At 40.6% G+C, this 21,300-nt stretch overlaps 1 protein-coding gene across 1 annotated transcript in view; it reads left to right on the top strand.

The window, feature by feature from the left end:
- The first annotated feature begins 3,101 nt into the window (after positions 1 to 3,101).
- Positions 3,102 to 21,300, top strand: part of CDH17 (cadherin 17) — a 99,926-nt gene continuing 81,727 nt past the window's right edge. The window contains exons 1-2 of the mRNA XM_033842714.2: positions 3,102 to 3,653; positions 15,087 to 15,157. Coding sequence (XP_033698605.1) covers positions 15,107 to 15,157 — 51 coding nt within the window. The 5' untranslated portion in view covers positions 3,102 to 3,653; positions 15,087 to 15,106. The remainder of the gene's footprint in view (positions 3,654 to 15,086; positions 15,158 to 21,300) is intronic.

Below are 21,300 nucleotides of genomic sequence, written 5' to 3'. Positions count from 1 at the left end.
TCAGAGAAGGGTCCACGTGATTACCCACATAAGGAATCCAGAGGGCTTTAAAAATGTTGATCCCTGGGCTGCACCCCAGACCTGCTGAACCAGGATCTCATGACATAAGGCCCAGTTTTAATAAACTCTCCAGATTTAGAAAGCTCTAGAAGGCATTTGTCCAATGTATGGTTGATGTGGATATTTCCTAACCATTCCAGTCACAGGATTCTCTAGCAGTTTCCTGACATGGGTAACTAGCGCCAGATCAAGGACCTTGTCTAATTGCCGGGAGCAACCATCTGTAGATGGAGTAAAACTATTTCTGAAATAAACAACTGCAAACCGGATCTACTTCTGTCAGAATAGAGAGCAGGGGAAAAAACCTCTTGATTAGCCCCAAACTGTCTTTTTTGAATATTTTTAGGTTGAACACAGGTGACTCTTAGCTAAGATTTTGCAACTGCATTATGTATGGTTCAGTGTTTCTTGGCATTAGTGATTTATTTTCTTATCTAACTCTTAAATCATTTAATAATGCCTTAAAGTGTCCTGGTTTGGAAAATTGCCCAAAACAACAAAAGAATCCCAAACTCAAACAAACCCACAGACGAGTATAAGAGCTGTAAAAGTAGGGGGTGTATTGCTTATATTTAAACGCACGCTGTCCTGGCCAGTGAAAGGAATTAGGGAAAATTCTGCTTCAGCCTCAAACATTCACTAGCAGAAAATTAGTTTCACCTCATCCCACTAAATAAATATGGAACAAAAGATGTAAAATATTGGTTTGAGGGGGTACAAAATCGTTCACTTGTCTGGGTTCCCATCAGCCTTGGTTGAGCCTGCCTGCAATCCTATTTGGAAATATGGAATTAAACAACTGAAAGGAGTTCAATTCTAAGAAATATTTACTGAGTGCTAATGGAAGACAAAGTTTCTGCCATCATTAAGTTAACCTTAAGAGACAGATATCGAGTAATTAAAAAATATTATTGTTACGTATGTATGTATTATCCAACTTCTGTCAGGTGAGGCTGTATGTTGATAGGCTCATGATAAAATGTTCTCAAGACACATGATATGTAATGCAAATAAAGTCCATGTTAAAGTGCAAGTGCATGAAAAATGGAAAAATTTAGCATTCGTAGACTTCATTTACCATGAGTTTTAAGTAATAGGAATATTAAAAATGTAACATACTTTGAATTTTAAGAATCATTCCAAATTTCATAAAGTTTTTATCTGGGAGGCTCTCCAAACTTTATTCATTGCTGACTAGCACTGTCCATAAATTAAATATTACTTATATATTTTCTAGGGCTAATGTTTGAGGAATGGTTAAAACATTATAGACAGAAGTGCTAATATGTTTTAATACCATGAAGCTGTTCGTCAGAAGTATTTGCCCAAATCTTTCCAATTGTTCACTTGTTTCCATCATATACATAATTTATGTCTACTTCGCTCTGATACAGGGAATTAGTCATCTTCATCAATTAGATTTTCCTTATTATTCCTATTATTACTGAGTCAGTATTAAACTACTGAACTAGAAATGCCTCATTTTTGTGTGACAATGGGTTCCTAAAATGCACTGGTGTTCACTCTGAAACACAGGGCAAAGCGTGCATGCTCTTAATCTTTGGATTTAATCTAGACTTATAAAATCCAAATAATTTTATAAATTATAAATGCATAAGTTAATACATAAACGATGAAACACACAGCTCTGAGCACCATGCTAACCTGTTATCATGGAGAGCACAGGAAAAGCCTTTATAACCCAGAGATGCAATCACCTGTTAATTTCTCTGATGGCTTTTTTAGAGTTTAATCAATCTGATGTTCTGACTTGGAAGCTACAGCCTAGAGGTAGCATAAAATATATAGGAAAGCCCAGTTCAGGAACTTGGCCATCTCCTGTCAGTAACGGCCTCACACAGAGGAATTTCTTCCTGTAGATTTTTTTATTACTTGGAGCCAGAAGGAAAATAATCTGGCAAGTTCAACACTTGTGGTGAATAGGTTGGGCTTTGACTCAGACAGACGAGGGCTGGAGTTCTGATTCTGTAATCACAGGCTGTGTGACTTGGGCAAGAGGTAAAACCCCTCTGTGCCTTTGTTTTCTGTTTATAAGATGGAATCCACTTCAGGCCATGTTGTAAAGACTAAACAAGAAAACATCTTTTTTAACATATGCTATGAACATAGCTGTATAATATTGCTAAGAAACAAGGATTAAAAGTGATATATATATATACATCCTTTTACAGAAAACTTTATAGATTTAAACGTACTTTTTGCATACCTTATTAAAAAGTACAAAAAATTTCCAAAGAAGAAGCAAACTCCTTTCAGAGCAATGCCATGAGATGCTTGTCATTGATTCGGGAAGTGAAACATACAAGAGGAAGCTATTTGATTTTGTGGAACCGAGTCATTTCATTCAGCTCAGGGGAGGGCACAGATGTTAAGAATGTGAGAGCTGCTTAGCCTCACTGACCTCATTTCCCTCAATGTAGTTATCTTGGCTGTGAGACAGAGGAAGAAGGATCTTTCCTGGGCCTGCTGGTCCACTGAGTATGCTAAGCACTGGCACGCAACTAGATGGTTTCACTTCACGGTCCCCAAGATAAACGAGGCTTAGAGCAATCACTAAGTCTTCTTGAGGGGATCTGGGAAGCAAGAAGCCCATCTAGACAGTGGGCTGTGCTCTTGTGCTTTCATTGTGCTCGACGCCCACCTAGCAGATGGAAAACACAACACAGCTCAGGAGAAGCCCAGAAATGAATATCAGAATGGATATCAAATTTGACACAAAGGTGACCTTGATTCTCATCTTTAGTGTAGATTCCAAGAGTGACTGAGGGGTGGGAATCAGGAATCTGTCTAAAAGAGCCCTTGCCTTAAGAAATCTGGGGCCATGTTGTTTAATCGGAAACCTCATTCTGAGTGAAAAAAGTAGTAACTTGCTCTCAGGCAAATCCATTCTCAGAGTGGTGAGAAAAAGGACTTGGTTTGTGGTTTGGGGGAAGGCTACTGCTGGTTGTTTCATGCAGACTTTGAAGAGGACCCTTGGGTTTCAGAAGCAGGTGCAGCCCGTTTACGTCATTGGCTGTACCTTCTGAGTCATTTCCCATGTCTCTCGTGGCCGGTTATCAATGAACTGAGTCACTGCTCAGACATGGCACCCTGTGCTTGTCTGTGTTTAAGACGGAATCTACACAAATATATGTCAGCTGAGTCTTCTGTGCTAAGTGGTGGGGGAGCAAAATATGGATGAAACTCTTGGATGTCATGGACCTCGCACTCTACAGATAGTTGAATACACAGAGAGTTTTTCCACTTTAACTTCTTCTTGTCTTCTAATTTATTAAACCTACATTCCAAAATTCAGAAACCTGTTTTGAGATGTATTAGATGTGAATTAACTTCTTTTGGTACAAACGCATTTCTTTCCTGGAGTACAATACCTTTTATGACATCTGATGGTTCCTGAAAATCAATAAAGCCAGTCGATGGTTAATGTTTGACTGAAGGTGAAGGGAGAGGCTGGGGAAGCAGAGCAGAGCCGGAGAGTGTCCTCTGGGGAAGATACTCAAGTCCCAGCAAGAGTCTCAACAGCTGAATGGAAGAAAATAACTTTTAACAACCATTTTGTTACTTACAGAAAGGTAAGCGTTGACATGTCTTAACTATGTCGATAGCGTATTTCTTTACGAATGACAGAATAGATGGTGGAGGGATTACTTAAGTTGCTGGACAAATTGATTCCTTGAGGGGTGCTATGTTATCATTTGCTGGGAAGGAAAGTTTATTCCTAGTGTGATGTTTTGTTTACCGAGCATAATTTCTTTCGTGGTTTCTTTTTATTAGTCTATATCTTTTATAAATTCATTGGATGAAGTGGTTTGGCTTGAATCTAGCTTGGTAGTGACATTAAAGAAAAGAATAAACTTTTGGATGTTTAAATGTGGATTACACCCATTCTTTGTAATTAAAATATAAAAAAAGTTCCTAGCCCTGAGATGCCCTGGGGCTCTTATACTCTACAAATCAGGGCTGGAATCTCATTTTCACAAAGTGTCATATCTCAGATGTGGTCTTCAAAAATTAGAGTGAGATTCAATTCAGAATTCTTTTTTTTTTTTTTTTTTTTTTTTTGCGGTACACGGGCCTCTCACTGTTGTGGCCTCTCCCGCCGTGGAGCACAGGCTCCGGACGCGCAGGCTCAGCGACCATGGCTCACGGGTCCAGCCGCTCCGCGGCATGTGGGATCTTCCCGGACCGGGACACGAACCCGCGTCCCCTGCATCGGCAGGCGGACTCTCAACCACTGCGCCACCAGGGAAGCCCCCAGTTTAGGATTCTTAGGACTGACTGCCCAGGACACAGCAGGGAAGGGGAAAGTCATAGGAGGAAAAACGCCCTTTCTTAAAAGAAGCGGAATAAGATTTGAAAACAGACAGATCTGCCTTCCCAATTGGGAAAGCAAGGCTGGTGTGTATGTTGGTCAGATTCTGGTCCTTCTTTTGGCCACATTGGCAGATGTAACATCAACTAATGTGTGATTATTTTGAGATGTCAAAACGTGTACAGCTTATTGGTGTCTTCAAAGGTCCAGCCCCTGCCTCTGTCTCAGTTTTTTTTTCATTGTGAGTGACTTTCTGGGAACAGATGCCCTCTGTGATGGGGGATACCAAACAGGAGATTGGAAGAGCAATGTATTCTCTAATATTTTCTTGTCTTTATTTTTCTTCAAAAACTTAGATAGCAAGAGAGGAATAATTTGAAAGAAGAAGAAAGCATATGTTTAGGTGACATGGAAAATGGATGGCATTCAGCTCTCACCAGGAAACAAATGAGTCTTACTGAGTGAGGGTTTATCATGGACTGTTGGGTATATAGTTTATGAGTCTTCAGGGTTGGGCAGATGGGTTAGGCCAGTTTCATCATTTACCAGCCAGCAAGCACTGAACAGATTGCTTAAGCTCACTGTACCTTAATTTTTTCATCTACAAAATGGAGATATTTGCCTAACCAAGTGATTGTGAGAGTAAATTAGATCAGCGTGTAAAGAACTCATTACCTTATCTGACACCCAACAGACGTTCAATGAATATTATCTCTTCTTTCCATGAGAAAGTTCAAGCAGGTGATGCAGGTCAAACTGAGAAGTTGCTGTTTCATTCTCTAGGGGAGAAAGCCCAGTAATGCTGCAATAACTACATTGTCCATTGTGCAAGGGAGAAACCAATTCTATGCCAAAGAAGTGGGGTCCAATAATATGAGAGGATGAGAAAACACTTGAGTTTTGCTTTTTTTTTTTAATGAGGCATTTTATTTATTTATTTTTGAGGTTTTTTGGTTTTTTTAACATCTTTATTGGAGTATAATTAAGCAATTATAATGGTGCGTTAGTTTCTGCTTTATAACAAAGTGAATCAACTATACATATACATATGTCCCCATATCTCTTCCCTCTTGCGTCTCCCTCCCTCCCACCCTCCCTATCCCACCCCTCTAGGTGGTCACAAAGCACCAAGCTGATCTCCCTGTGCTATGCGGCTGCTTCCCACTAGCTAGCTATTTTATCTATTTTGGTAGTGTATATATGTCCATGGCACTCTCTCATTTTGTCCCAGCTTCCCCTTCCCCTTCCCCGTATCCTCAAGTCCATTCTCTAGTAGGTCTGTGTCTTTATTCCCATCTTGCCCCTAGGTTCTTCATGACCATTTTTTTTTTTTTTTAGATTCCATATATATGTGTTAGCCTACGGTATTTGTTTTTCTCTTTCTGACTTACTTCACTCTGTATGACAGACTCTAGGTCCATCCACCTCACTACGAATAACCAATTTCGTTTCTTTTTATGACTGAGTAATATTCCATTGTATATATGTGCCACATCTTCTTTATCCATTCATCTGTCGATGGACATTTAGGTGGCTTCCATGTCCTGGCTATTGTAAATAGAGCTGCAATTAACATTATGGTACATGACTCTTTTTGAATTATGGGTTTCTCAGGGTATATGCCCAGTAGTGGGATTGCTGGGTCATATGGTAGTTCTATTTTTAGTTTTTTAAGGAACCTCCATACTGTTCTCCATAGTGGCTGTGCCAGTTCACATTCCCACCAGCAGTGCAAGAGTGTTCCCTTTTCTCCACACCCTCTCCAATATTGGACCTGCCCACCAGAAAGACAAGATCCAGCCTCAGCCACCAGAACGCAGGCACTAGTCCCCTCCACCAGGAAGCCTACACAACCCACTGAACCAACCTTAGCCACTGGGGGCAGACACCAAAAACAACGGGAACTATGAAACCTGCAGCCTACGAAAAGGAGACCCCAAACACAGTTAAGTTAAGCAAAATGAGAAGACAGAGAAACACACAGCAGATGAAGGAGCAAGGTAAAAACACACCAGACCTAACAAATGAAGAGGAAATACCTGAAAAAGAATTCAGAATACTGATAGTAAAGATGATCCAAAATCTTGGAAATAGAATGGAGAAAATACAAGAAACGGTTAACAAGGACCTAGAAGAACTAAAGAGCAAACAAACAATGATGAACAACACAGTAAATGAAATTAAAAATTCTCTAGAAGGGATCAATAGCAGAATAACTGAGGCTGAAGAACAGATAAGTGACCTGGAAGATAAAGTAGCGGAAATAACTACTGCAGAGCAGAATAAAGAAAAAAGAATGAAAAAAATTGAGGACAGTCTCAGAGACCTCTGGGACAACATTAATGAGGCATTTTAAAGCCCCTCTGATGTTTCACTATAAGCCTTCTGGTGAGGTGTGGGGTGGCATCCTTTGAAACTGGCTAAGATGTCCCCTGGGAAAAGTCACTGTCATTCAGGTGAAGATTGCATTTCTGGTACCTCCTCCATTCTTTTATGAAAGGCAAAATACATCCTGGCAGCAACTCGACTTCCTATTCCTTTGTCAAAGGAACTCTCTGGAGAGTGTGCTCTCGCTTTTCTTCCAGGTCAAGAGAGATGACTCTGAGAAGGAAAGCTGAGCACCACTGTGTCCCTTTCTCCAAAGGCTGACAAATAAGTGCTTTTATGGCTCTTAGTTTACACAGATAGAAATATACATATTTATTTGTTGGCATACAATTGTATTCCTTCGGAAACCTCTGGTGTTGAATTTAGAAGGAGCTAGTTGTTCTGTGGTCTCCCCAATGATTAAACAAGGAAAGAGTACTGACTTTTGTTAGGGGAATATCTATCTATCTATTTGTTACTTGTGAGAACAAACATGAACGTTTATTTAGGTATAAGAAATATTAACTTAATAAAAGCAGACATTCACCTAGTGGTTGAGGTTTTAACCATACTCAAGATGAGTTTTTCACTTATGCATATATGACAGACAAAGCTATCCTTGGCTATTGTGTATGTGACACAAAGAAAACTTAATTTCTCTTAAAATATTCTGTAAGCCTGACACTGAGTTCTCTCATCCATGATATTCTGAATCAATGATTTCTTACCGTATGTTAATTATTTTAAAACATTAGGACTTGTGTTTCTGAGTAAGAGATAAAGAGAAATCAGAAAAGTAGATTTATGCCCTTAAAGAATATTTAAACTAAGGATGAGCACATCTTCCTCACACAGAGGGTCTGTGCTTGGTCTCTGCAGTCAGACTGACACCCTTTCCTCAACCTCGCTGAGCTATTTCCTGTCCTGTGGGATGACAACAGGACCTGCCTATAGGATTGTTGTGAAACTTAAATGAAATAAGTCTTCCAAAGTACTTAGCTTAGTAAATGTTCATTAAATGCTAGTTTTTTAAACTTTCAATTATTAAAAAAAACTAGCTAATGAGTGAGATTTCATAGTGGTATGGCATCCTTTATGAAGATAGAACTAAATTTATTTCCACCTTACTCTCTTCCCCATCCCAGTTGTCAATTATGATTTAATTACAGAAATCAGAAGGTTAGCCTACTACACTTGAGCATGACTGTGCATTTTTGTCATTAGAGTCCTTGCCTCAAGGTCACCTCATAAATGAGCTAGTATTATAGCAAGTCTTTTGTTTTGTTTTGTTTTAAATCTCAGTGTTTAAACCATATGGGATGGGATCTAATTGAGATTTACCTCGTACTGAATTTCTAAGGCCAGAATGTGTAGTTTTATTATCTTGACAAAATACTCATCTGTGCACTTTATAATACACAAAGAAATGTTGTATAATGCATGAAGCAACACTTTGTCAAAAATAATTAAGCCACTTTTTTGAGAAATAGTGATTTCTACCCTCCTTTTTAGGCTAGAAAAGACCCTTGTGATGTTGTTCTGCTAGATATGGAAGAAAGAAAGTCCTCCCTCTGTCTCCCTTGTAGAGTTTCTGGGGTGGAAACCTGTGCACCTCGGAGAACTCAACACTGACATCCTTACTGCCAGTCTGCTTAAGATGTCAGAGAAGCACCACGGGGTGGGGGGGTCGCCATCTGTGTCCCCATGTGGGGGGGCCTCCCTTCCCTCTGACCTCCTCACCCCTCCTGCCCCTTCCCTTGCTCATGCTGGGGGAGTACCAGGTGGGACAATAGCCGGCTGGGAGTAAGAGTGAGCACACTTCCTAAAATATCCCTTAGAACTCATTATTATTTTCTTTAATAATTATGCTTGTAATGTGTATTTAAGTCAATCATAGAAATTTAAAATATTTTAAGAGGAGCCATCTATCCTCTCATAAGACTATTTACCTGATCATGAACCTATTGATTAAGTAAGAAATCATCCTCAATTTTGCATATGTGTAAATCCAGATTTTCATATGCTGAAAGATTGGCATACTTATTACGAAGTTTAGGGAGAGGACAAAGTGCTTACATTTATGTGTATGTTGGGTGGGGAGGGGGCAATCCACCCTTCCTTTTCCTTCCTTGGTCCTTCCTTCCTCCCTCCTAATCAGTCTGAAGTGCAAGGCAGCAGCCCAGATTTTATGCCTGCCTGTCTGTTTCTAGCTTTTTGATGGTCACTTTCATCGGGTCCTTAATTTGCCAAGAGTGCAAATTGGTCAGATCCTCCTGTGATTTTTTTCTAAACCTTAAGTGATGTAATTGGTACCAGAGGTTTGTGAGTGAGAACACAAAAGATGGGCATGATTGATCTGAACATTACTTGATGAACAATGGTGTGAGCAGGCTTTTTATCTGATCTTTATTCATATCTGGCCTTGCTGTATAAGTTTTGCTGCTCTTAGCAATATACAGTGCAGAGGTAAAGTAAATGGCACACAGGATTATTTGGTGCTGTTTGGTTCTGGTGATGTTATGAATTCTAGTCACATTCTTTCCTGTCCACATCACCTATGATATTTGAAAACAAATTTTGCAGTCCTCTCCTCTGTACCTTCTTTGTTCTTTGGAAATGTGTGGTTTAGCCTTAGAGCATGGTGAAGTGTTTTAATTCAAAGCCCTTAACTTTTTTTTTTTAACAAAAGGGATGAGCCATGACTGACTCGATTTAAGGTTTGCCTATCACTTAGCTTTCTTAAGAAGGGGGGAAAAACTCAATGCTTATGTATTGATTTACTTGCAGAGTTTGAGAACTGGGACCTAGAAATTTCCTGTCCTTACTCAGATAAATGGCAAAATGACAGGAGTGTCTAAAAATGCCTCTTGGAGTCTCTGGAGCCCAGCAGGAGATTCAATCAAGCTTGGAGTGGACCCCCTGGGATGCCGTGGGCACTGCATGTATAATAACTGGATAAAGTCCCAGCTGAGGCCACCCTATCCTGGGACGGCAGTGCCTTTATCAGTCAAAACTAGAGTTCCTTGATATATTCGTTTGCTAGGGCTGCTGTAACAAAGTACCACAGACGGAGTGGCTTAAGCAATAGAAATTTATTGTGTCATATTTCTGGAGGCTCAAAGTCCAAAATGAAGGTGTCTGCAGGGCTGGTTCCTTCTGAGGACCATAAGAATTGGTCTGAGGCCTTTCTCCTGGGCTCTCAGACGGCTGTCTTCCCCATGTGTCTTCATGTTGTCTTTCCTCTATGTGTGTCTCCACATCCAAGTTTTCCCTTTTGATGAGGACACCAGTTATATGGGATTAGGGCCCACCCTAATGACTTAGTTCTAACTTCATTACCTCTGTAAAGACCCTGTCTCCAAATAAAATCACATTCCGAGGTACTTGGGGGTTAGGCTCCAACATGAATTTTGAGGCAGGGGACACCATTCGACCCATAACACTTGGCTTGGTTGAAAAATGAGAGACTGCTGAGGTGAAGGTCAGAAGGAAATGAGGAGAGAGGGTACAAATCAGAAATAGATGTGCTGTAGGAGCCAAATCTCCTAGACCGACGGCCCTCTGAGAAGGCAGACTCATGTCAGCGTCTGAAGAAGAAGGGCAGCTATGGAGTGAAAAAAAACCTTTTTGAATTTTTGGAAAGATGTGTAATAGATTCAGTGCCGCTAGATGTCTTCTTTATCAGGATGCTTGTGCTTTCATAGAGAGAATAATATAGGAATAGAGTACAGGTGTGAAATTAGCCAGGCAGTGTGATCTTGGACAAGTCTGGTAACTGTTTTGACCCTCACCTCTTGATTTTTGATCTTTGAGAGAGAAATTTTAACAGTACCTGCTTCATAGGGTTCTTATGAAAAATCAGTAAGGTAATTCATATAAATCTCTCCGCATGTGCTGAGACAAAGGGCTTCTAGTAGATGTTAGCTGCCTTTGTGTTGTTATCCTGGCTGGACACAGATTCAGGATGTGGAGGGTTTCAGTGTTTTCTGGGCTACAGTGAATTAAACGAAGGCTTCAGCCCTAATCTGCAAGTCCAGCAGCCCTGATTCTGCATTTGTGAGTGGTCCAAGATTAAAGCAAGTGGTGGTGGCTTTTTAAAACTCCCCCTAAACCTTTGACCTCTGTTGCTAAGGATGTACTTGCCATCTCAGATAGTTGCCATAGAAACTGTCTGAATTTAGTCTTTGTACCTGAGGAAACCCTGACGAATAGCAAAAATTCCCAACAGATGGTTGGATCAACTATTTCAGGTAGTTCAGAAGAAATGTCACTGAATTATCTGGAAATCTACTCCAATCCTTTGCCGGGTAGGGTTTGTGAAATAATCTATCAAGTGTGTATGGCTTGGTGATTTTAGGCCATTTGAGTTATAAACCATGGTTTCCCTCCAGCATCATTATGATCCAGGACGTGGTATTCATTAGTGAAATGATGTCTGTAAAAAGAGGAAATATAGGCAAGACTTGTTTGAGAGGCTGAAGTCCTCTTCTGGAATCATCCTAGCAGTGGTGTAGTTTGCCTTGGATCGCTCAGACGAAGGCTTTGCCTGGCCACTTCATTTGGCTGTGAGAGTGTTGCTGTGAAGGATGCTTCTTGAGTATCCTTATGGCCAGGGCCGTTGAAAGCTGGGAATTGTGATAGGAGCTGTCCTGTGGGACAATATTTAATTTCTGACTAAGCAAACTTGGGTGGCAGAAGGAATTTTTATTTGACAAACATTGTTCAAAATATTAACTTATTGAGTCCCATAACTCTCAAAAGTAGATACTATTATTATCCTTGCTTTACAGTTGAGTAGACATTAGTCAGTGAAGGAGCCAGGATCCAAACCAGACAAACTAACAACCACAGGGTATGATAGATTTGTCCACAAAGAAATCACGAGACCCTAGGCGTGGGAGCAGAAAGCAATTACTTCTCTTTCCCACCAGAAACCCTTCCGTGAAGGATGAAACTGAATGTAAATGACAAAAGAAAGGATGAGTGTAATGCTATGTTTACTTTTTAGGTTCCATTAAAACACCCCGGACGGTGGCCTGTTTGAGCATCTGACTAAAATAAGGCATTTAATTTATTTTTATTTGCTTTTTATCATTCAACTTACATGTCTTTGGGAGATTGAAAGTGCTAAAAAAATCATTTCAAGTGGAGATGGTATATATATCAACCAGCTCTTAACCTATTTACTGAACAGAAATCTGTTCATGTATTTAAAAGAGAAATAATCCTCTTTGTTAACAATAAAAATGTATTACTTTGCATCAAAATAAATCTTTAGATTTCAAATTCGTTTCCTTTAACATTTTCTGTTTATTCTGAAAGCTCTTATAGATTGGACAAATTCATAGAATACCAATGTTAGACAATCACAAGTGTTTTAGAAGTTAAGAAACATCTGTTGAGAGCTTAGTATGTGCAAGCCATACTATGAAGAGCCATGAGAGGTTAAAAAATATAATTTTAAAATGAGGCCCCTGTCTTGAAGGACTTTGTATTCTAGTAGTGGCAGCAACACAGACATGTAAATACGTGATAAAAAATAAAATGCAGGCAGGAGGGGCCTTGAGAGGAAGATGCTTCTGGCTGGAAATCAGGGAGATTTCATGAAGGATGTAGGTTCCAGCTCCATGAAGCAGACCTTGTACCCCTTAGTTTGTCATCCCTGTTCTTAGCACAGTATCTGGCACATAATAGAATGATTAAATTCAGTGATTTTAAAATAAATGAATAAGTTGGTCTTAGATGGTAGGGTATGAGAAGTAAAAGTAGAAGTGAGAAAGGATAATCTCAATCCAGCTTGATTCAGAAAATATCAATTGTCATTTACTCCAGGTGGGGCCCTGTGCCGGGTGGGGAGAACAGCCAGTGACAAATTGTGGAGACAGGGAAGCTCGGTGCAAAGTCCGTGGGGTGCTCAGCATTACTGGGTGTGGTGGGTGTGGGAGATAAGGCCAGACGAGTAAAGTGGAAACAGCATTTAAAGGATCTTGAGGGACTTCCGTGGTGGCTCAGTGGTTGGGAACCTACCTGCCAATGTAGGGGACACGGGTTCGAGCCCTGGTCCGGGAGGATCCCATGTGCCGCGGAGCAACTAAGCCCTTGCGCCACCACTGCTGAGCCTGCGCTCGAGAGCCCGCGAGCCACAACTGCTGAGGCCCGTGCGCCCGGAGCCCGTGCTCCGCAACGGGGGTGGGGGGCCACAGCAGTGAGAAGCCTGCGCGCCGCAATGAAGAGTAGCCCCCGCTCACCGCAACTAGAGAAGACCCACGTGCCAGTGAAGACCCAACGCAGCCAAAAAAATAAAAATAAAAGTAAATAAAAGTTCTTGAACGCTGAGGGGTTTGAGGAGAAAGATCCTCCAATGTGTCATTATTGTCTGTATTTTTACTTCTCTTAAGCAAATATTGGTTGATCGCTGATCATGTTTATTTGGCTAATATAAAAAAAGACCAATTAGACTTAAGAATACCAATTTATTCATTTAGATACATTTCATATTGCAATATGCTAGAACCTGCGATTCTTATTGGTTTCTGTGTGTTTCCAAACCCCGTGAGCAGTCTAAAGCAGCAGAAAAATGTCTTGTTTGTGTTTGACAAGGAGCCAATTCTAAAATGATGTTTGGACACAGCGGCCAGACTAATTCTGTTGCAAAAGCTCATTTCTAAACATTCACAAAATTTACAGCTCTAATTGCACTGAAGGGTTGTAGTCCTAGCTCTTCCTTAACATAGCTGTAGATCCTTGGGACAAGTTGCTTCATTTATATAGCATATACAAGCAATATGTACATTTTATACGTCTCTACATCTCTACACCTACAGCTACGTCTGTCCAGCTATCACACTGTGTAGGGTGTAGCAGAAAGACTCGAAAGGCTCTTTGGACTTTGGCATCTGACAGATCTGGTTGGAAGCATGGCAATGTCACTTCCTAGCTATGTGTCTTTAGGTGAATGGCTTAACTTTGAACCTCAATTTCCTCATGTACAAAATAAGAGTAACATTTCCTAACTCATGTCTGTGAGAAACTCATAAGAGCACTCATTTATTACTGAGCAATTGCTATGTATTTTCCATTTGAGGAAACTGAGGCACAGAGAGATTAAGTAATACACCCACGGCCACACAGCTAATGAAAGGCCAAGCTGGGTTTCTGGTCCAGGCTGACGCAGAGTTTACCTTCTGTACCTCTGACATCCTGTTTGTAAAGGTCCCTCCACTAATCTACCCTATAGAATGATGCTTAATAAATGCTCATTTCTATCTTTATCTCCCAGGGCATTTGTGAAGCTAAAATGTGATAGTACTTTGACCTCTATAAAGTTCAAATATAAGCTATCCAAGAGTAAGGAATTAAACAATTTCAGGGTCTAAATTTTTAGAGTAGTTAGAATTTTATAACCATTTTCCCATGCTGATTATATTGATGATATAAGTTCAATGCAGAAAACTTTAAAAAATAAAGAAAAAATAAAGAAATAAACCAAGATCATCCACAATCCCTAGAGGCAATAAAATAATTGGAATTTTAGTGCAGTGAGTGCATTCTTCACTTCCCTGGTTTTTTGTTTTGTTTTGTTTTAGCAGTCCAATATTATGATAGGCAGCAACCCTGCTTTACAGGACATGTGGAAAATTTATCTCAGATCTTAAAATCAGTTAGTCATGATGTGTCTTAGGGTGAAAATTATAATTTCTGTGAAATGCAAAGGCACGAGGAAAAAGGAAAAATAACATTGAACAGAATAGAAGAGGGGCAGAGTTTGGATTTTTACTGGGTTGCTTTTGAAGTAATAAGAAGTACATTTTTTCCTTAGATGTATGGCATAGTTAACAGGAAGGTTTAGAAGAGCAAAGAGGCAGCTGGTGTGGTCTTTGAATGAAGGGTTGTGAACATTCTTGGGTTCTTCCTGCTTGAAGAAGCTCATCTATTTGCAGGTTTGAGTCAGCACCACTAACATTTTAGTATCTACTTATTGTGGCATTTGCCAAAACATATATCCCCCACGCATATAATGAGTGAAAATTATACTTATTGCCTATCATTTAAGACTCTTAAATGAAGAAGACTAATAAAGTGAAGCGGTTAGTAAAGATGGAATTAGCACACGCTTGTTTCCGGATGTTGACTTGTGGTTGCTGTGGAGGACAAGGTATCAGGAAGCTTCTGGAAGGCCAGGCTGTTCCACAGAGCAGAGGCTGAACTTCAGGGATGCCTTCTACTAGGTTTATAAATGAATATGATCCAATGATCCTTTATGCTTGGAGAAACATGGTTTTAACAGGATTGGCAACTAATCAACTTATCTCCGGTTTATTCACAGGAGCTTGAATAAAGAAAACCATGACGATGCAAGCCCAACTGCACTGCTTGTGTCTCTTTACACTTTACTTGGTAAGAGAAGAGAATGTTCTTTATTTATTTAGTAGAATATCCCCAGTCATCCTTCTACCCCGTACCAGGGAAGCAACGGCTATCATGATGTAAAAACTAGTCTATCAAAATTAACTCATTGTGAGCAAAGGGCACTTTGCCCCGATGGACTATTTTTGTTGAAATAGCTACAAGTCATATGTCCAACCTTTAACCAGAGGTGTGCTTTCTCCTCAGCTCTTAAAAGCCAATGCCACTTCACGGGCAAGGTTTAAGCAAATCCGTCTACTTAGCTTTAGACCATTGCATACAGCTCAGGGAATCTGTAAAGAAAAGTATACTGATACCTGTGTTAGTCTATGTCCCTTCATCTTGACTTTTTTTTTTTTTTAACTTTGACCATGAGAAATTACCACCGAAATTAAGAAAAGCATTTTCTCCATTTTGACCCTGCTCTGCTCTGTACTTTTCTTCCCGTATATGGCTTGGAGTTTTCTGACCAAATTTGTGCTTAGTCACTTGTTGAGCTAACCCTATCGACTCGGGCTTCTAGAAGCTGGAGCTGGATGGAACCTGGGGAGACCAGACCTTAACCTCGGGTAGAGACAGGGGTGCTGTCTTCACTTTCCTTATGAAGCTCATAAAGGTTATACACTTGCCAAATCTGTTGTATTATGAAGCAAGATTATGGGGAAGCTTTTGCTTTCTCCTTAGAAGGAAGCTACTAGATCCTCATACCTCTAATCTTGGTTCCTTTCTTCTAAAACCCAAATATACCATATTGAATTTCAAGTTCCAGAGAGCCCCTGAGAGCCCACACAGTTCAAAATATTTAGAGTGAAATACAGCCAAACTTGTAAACCTACCAGAGCTCTCCCCTTGGGGGGAAAATCTGCAGTTCAAACCTTACGAGCAAGGTGCATCCTCACAGACCAGGGCTTGAAGCGTGTAGCTAAGACTGCCTAAGGACTGGGTCTAACATCCCCACTTGACTTCTCTCCTCTTCCTACCCTCTCAGGTGTCCTTTGCTATCTGTATTATCTCAGAATGGTGGTGAAGTCAGTGCCTAGTTCAAACTCGGCACTGCTATTGATTGGTGATGAGAACTTGGGTGAGTTACGAAGCTCTGAACCTCAGTTTTCTGCCCTGTGAAATGGGTCTAATAATAGTACTTGCCTTATGTGGCAATTAAATGAGATAATGCATTTATCAAGCCCTTGAATCAATGACTCGCACGGTCTAAGGACTTGATAAATATTAACTATTATTATTACTACCATGTTTTAAATATCCAGCGTGTACACTCAGATGGACTCTGACCTCCATGAGGAGAACTGTGTTTTAGTCATCTTTGCAGCCTCAGCACATAGCACAGCGCCCAGAACAAGTTAGAACTTAAATACATAACTACGGGTTTATATTAGGAAACGTTAGGAAACAACAGTGAGACCTAAGGGAGAGAGAAGATTCTGTCATGATAATTTGACATTAGCAGGCTCATCAGCTTCTTGTCTGAGAAGGGGACATGCATTTTTCTTCCTAGATAAAGGATGAAAGTAAGTTTTCCTTTTTCCCTACTCTCACCCCAGTGGGATTTTTACCTGGAGTAAGAAGTACTGCCCAAACTACTGCTGGCAGCAAGAGCCTTGCCCAGGAGACAGCCACGTGCACAGCTGTCTCTGGGTGAAGGAGGGAGGCTGAGGCCTGTGTGCTGGGATTTCAGGGGCATTGGGATGGAGCCATTTCTCTTCTGCCTTCACCGACCCCTATGCCCAGACCCTCTCCTGTGAAGGCTGGAAGTTCAGTTGGAGCGTCTTTCCTTCAGCATAAGGCTTTATTCAGCAGAGGTAGCCATTTAAAGTGATTGCCAGTCATTTATTCTATACTATGAGTGGCTCTCCTGTTCTTTCCTGAGAACTGGTTCTCATAGGGAGTTAGAAACACTGCACGAATATATTGTAAGGGCACTGATGAGAGGGTTTGGGAAAGAGTGCTGAGTAGGGAGGCAGGGAAATCAAGGAGAAGCCAACTGTTTTGGAGTTTTGCCTGGGACTATGCTTCTTCTGGAAGGAAGAAGAGCTGACATACATACTATATAAACAGAGAACTCTTGCTGGAAAGTACAATGACGGTGGCTACTAGGCAGGCAGATCTGATAAGAGCATGTGTCATTTGCTGGCCCGGAAGGCAGTGGAGCAATGTGGTGCGGAGTTGGGGCTTGGTGGTCCAACAGAGCTGGTACCATCCCACAGCGGCACCAGTTATATGTGCCTCTGCTGTGGGACTCCTCCAGAGCTTTCCTGATATTGTTGAGGATCAGAAGAAATGACATGTGTGGAGGTTCTAGTTCCACAGAACCTGTTCTAGTTCCACAGAACCTGTATGGAAGGTTCTAGTGCTTCCATACAGGAAGCACTCAAAAATATCAGTTCCATTCTCTTCCTACTTTTCACCTCTTTATGCAAGATGGTGGGTTTTATTCTTCCAACTCTTTTCACAAATTTCCACCACAGCATTCTTCCCAGTTATGGATGTATGGCTTGATGACTCATGACGTGCCCATGCATTTTGAAATCTTTATAGCTCAGATAGCCAGGTTAATGGGCAGGAAGAGAGATTTGTTGCCCTGATACGAGAACCCAACCCAACTTTGAACATTGCAACTGAGACTTATCCTTTATTTCTCATAGGTGAGCCAGCTCGTCTACCTGGGAAAAATGCAGGCTTATTTGTGAGGTTTGCCTGACTAATGTAGTTTTCCTATAGATGCCGTCACTGGTGTGATCAGCTGAAAGATGGGCTGCTTGCTGATGCGAGCAGAAAGTTGATGAAGACATTTGCTGTTAAGCAGTAGCCCCTCAAAAAGCACTGCCCTCGTCCTGTACCAACCATGGCACCTACTTCTTGTGTCCTGCCTTGCAGAGGAACTGCTGGAGCTGGAGAAGATGTGGAAAGGAGTGGAAGGGAGGAAGAGCCCCCACAGGAAAATACACTTTGAGAGGAACTGATGAGCTAGAAGTCTGTATAGTTATTGTGTCAGTTAAGAATGCTTTTAGCTACAAGCAACTTTAGAGTGTTTCCAGTCAATAGGGATTTATTTTTCTCAGACAACGAGAAGGCTGTCGTGGGCAGTCCCGGGCAGGTTTAGCAGTTCTGTGATGTTATCAGAGATTTGGGCTTCTTTCTCTTTGCTCCACCGTTGTTTGAGCTGATTTATCCCCTTGTGGTTTCATGATGGCTGCCACAGCTACAGACATGAAGTCCATTGCTTGAGCAAGACGAACAAGGCAGAGGCCAGCCACATGTGTCTTTCTTAATCAGGAATACAAAATCTTGACCAGAACCATTCCCTCACCTCCACCCAGGCACAGCAGACTCCACCTTTTGTTTAACAAACCAGAACTAGGTCACTTGGTCACCCTCCTAGCTGCAAGGGAGTCTGAGAAAGAGACCACTTGTATTCCCAAGGGAGAGAGGCTGGCAATGGCTGGGGACAGCTAACCCAAGGGCCTGACACAACTCTGAGGGAGAGGAGACCAAATTCCAAAGTCCTCAGTGTTCTTTTTGTTTGTTTGTTTGTTTGTTTTTTACATCTTTATTGGAGTATAATTGCTTTACAATGGTGTGTTAGTTTCTGCTTTATAACAAAGTGAATCAGTTATACATATACATATGTTCCCATATCTCTTCCCTCTTGCGTCTCCCTCCCTCCCACCCTCCCTATCCCAACCCTCTAGGTGGTCACAAAGCACCGAGCTGATCTCCCTGTGCTATGCGGCTGCTTCCCACTAGCTATCTATTTTACGTTTGGTAGTGTATATATGTCCATGCCACTCTCTCACTTTGTCACAGCTTATCCTTCCCCCTCCCCATATCCTCAAGTCCATTCTCTAGTAGGTCTGTGTCTTTATTCCTGTCTTACCCCTAGGTTCTTCATGACACTTTTTTTCTTAAATTCCATATATATATGTTAGCATATGTTATATGTCTTTCTCTTTCTGACTTACTTCACTCTGTATGACAGAATCTAGGTCCATCCACTTCATTACAAATAGCTCAATTTCATTTCTTTTTATGGCTGAGTAATATTCCATTGTATATATGTGCCACATCTTCTTTATCCATTCAACTGATGATGAACACTTAGGTTGTTTCCATCTCCAGGCTATTGTAAATAGAGTTGCAATGAACATTTTGGTACATGACTCTTTTTGAATTATGGTTTTCTCAGGGTATATGCCCAGTAGTGGGATTGCTGGGTCATATGGCAATTCTATTTGTAGTTTTTTAAGGAACCTCCATACTGTTCTCCATAGTGGCTGTGCCAGTTCACATTCCCACCAGCAGTGCAAGAGTGTTCCCTTTTATCCATACCCTCTCCAGCATTTATTGTTTCTAGATTTTTTGATAATGGCCATTCTGACTGGTGTGAGATGATATCTCATTGTAGTTTTGATTTGCATTTCTCTAATGATTTGTTATGTTGAGCATTCTTTCATGCGTTTGTTGGCAATCTGTATATCTTCTTTGGAGAAATGTCTATTTAGCTCTTCTGCCCATTTTTGGATTGAGTTTTTTGCTTTTTTGTTATTGAGCCGCATGAGCTGCTTATAAATTTTGGAGATTAATCCTTTGTCATTTGCTTCATTTGCAAATATTTTCTCCCATTCTGAGGGCTGTCTTCTGGTCTTGTTTATGATTTCCTTTGCTGTGCAAAAGCTTTGAAGTTTCATTAGGTCCCATTTGTTTATTTTTGTTTTTATTTCCATTTCTCTAGGAGGTGGGTCAAAAAGGACCTTGCTGTGATTTATGTCATAGAGTGTTCTGCCTATGTTTTCCTCTAAGAGTTTGATAGTTTCTGCCCTTACATTTAGGTCTTTAATCCATTTTGAGCTTATTTTTGTGTATGGTGTTAGGGAGTGATCTAATCTCATACTTTCACATGTACCTGTCCAGTTTTCCCAGCAGCACTTATTGAAGAGGCTTTCCTTTTTCCACTGTACATTCCTGCCTCTTTTATCAAAGATAAGGTGACCATGTGTGTGTGGGTTTATCTCTGGGCTTTCTACACTTTTCCATTGATCTATCTTTCTGTTTTTGTGCCAGTACCATACTGTCTAGATTACTGTAGCTTTGTAGTATAGTATGAAGTCAGGGAGCCTGATTCCTCCAGCTCCATTTTTCGTTCTCAAGATTGCTTTGGCTATTTGGGGTCTTTTGTGTTTCGATACAAATTGTGAATTTTTTCATTCTAGTTCTGTGAAAAAGGCCAGTGGTAGTTTGATAGGGATTGCATTGAATCTGTAGATTGCTTTGGGTAGTAGAGTCATTTTCACAATGTTGATTCTTCCAATCCAAGAACATGGTATATCTCTCCATCTATTTGTATCATCTTTAATTTCTTTCATCAATGTCTTATAATTTTCTGCACACAGGCCTTTTGTCTCCTTAGGTAGGTTTATTCCTAGATATTTTATTCTTTTTGTTGCAGTGGTAAATGGGAGTGTTTTCTTGATTTCACTTTCAGATTTTTCATCATTAGTGTGTAGGAATGCCACAGATTTCTGTGCATTAATTTTGTATCCTGCTACTTTACCAGATTCATTGATTAGCTCTAGTAGTTTTCTGGTAGCATCTTTAGGATTCTCTACGTATAGTTTCATGTCATCTGCAAAGAGTGACAGCTTTACTTCTCTTTTCCAATTTGGATTCCTTTTATTTCCTTTTCTTCTCTGATTTCTGTGGCATAAAACTTCCAAAACTATGTTGAATAAGAGTGGTGAGAGTGGGCAACCTCGTCTTTTTCCTGATCTTAGTGGAAATGCTTTCAGTTTTTCACCATTGAGGACGATGTTGGCTGTGGGTTTGTCATATATGGCCTTTATTATGTTGAGGGAGTTCCCTCTATGCCTACTTTCTGCAGGGTTTTTATTATAAATGGGTGTTGAATTTTGTCAAAAACTTTCTCTGCATCTATTGAGATAATCATATGGTTTTTCTCCTTCAGTTGGGTAATATGGTTTATCACATTGATTGATTTGCGTATATTGAAGAATCCTTGCATTCCTGGGATAAACCCCAGTGATCATGGTGTATGATCCTTTTAATGTGCTGTTGGATTCTGTTTGCTAGTATTTTGTTGAGGATATTTGCATCTATGATCA

Source organism: Tursiops truncatus, chromosome 17 (assembly GCF_011762595.2).
Source record: "Tursiops truncatus isolate mTurTru1 chromosome 17, mTurTru1.mat.Y, whole genome shotgun sequence".
Lineage (NCBI taxonomy): Eukaryota > Metazoa > Chordata > Mammalia > Artiodactyla > Delphinidae > Tursiops > Tursiops truncatus.
The sequence above is the reverse complement of the archived record's forward strand: the minus strand, read 5'-3'. Positions and strand labels throughout refer to the sequence as shown.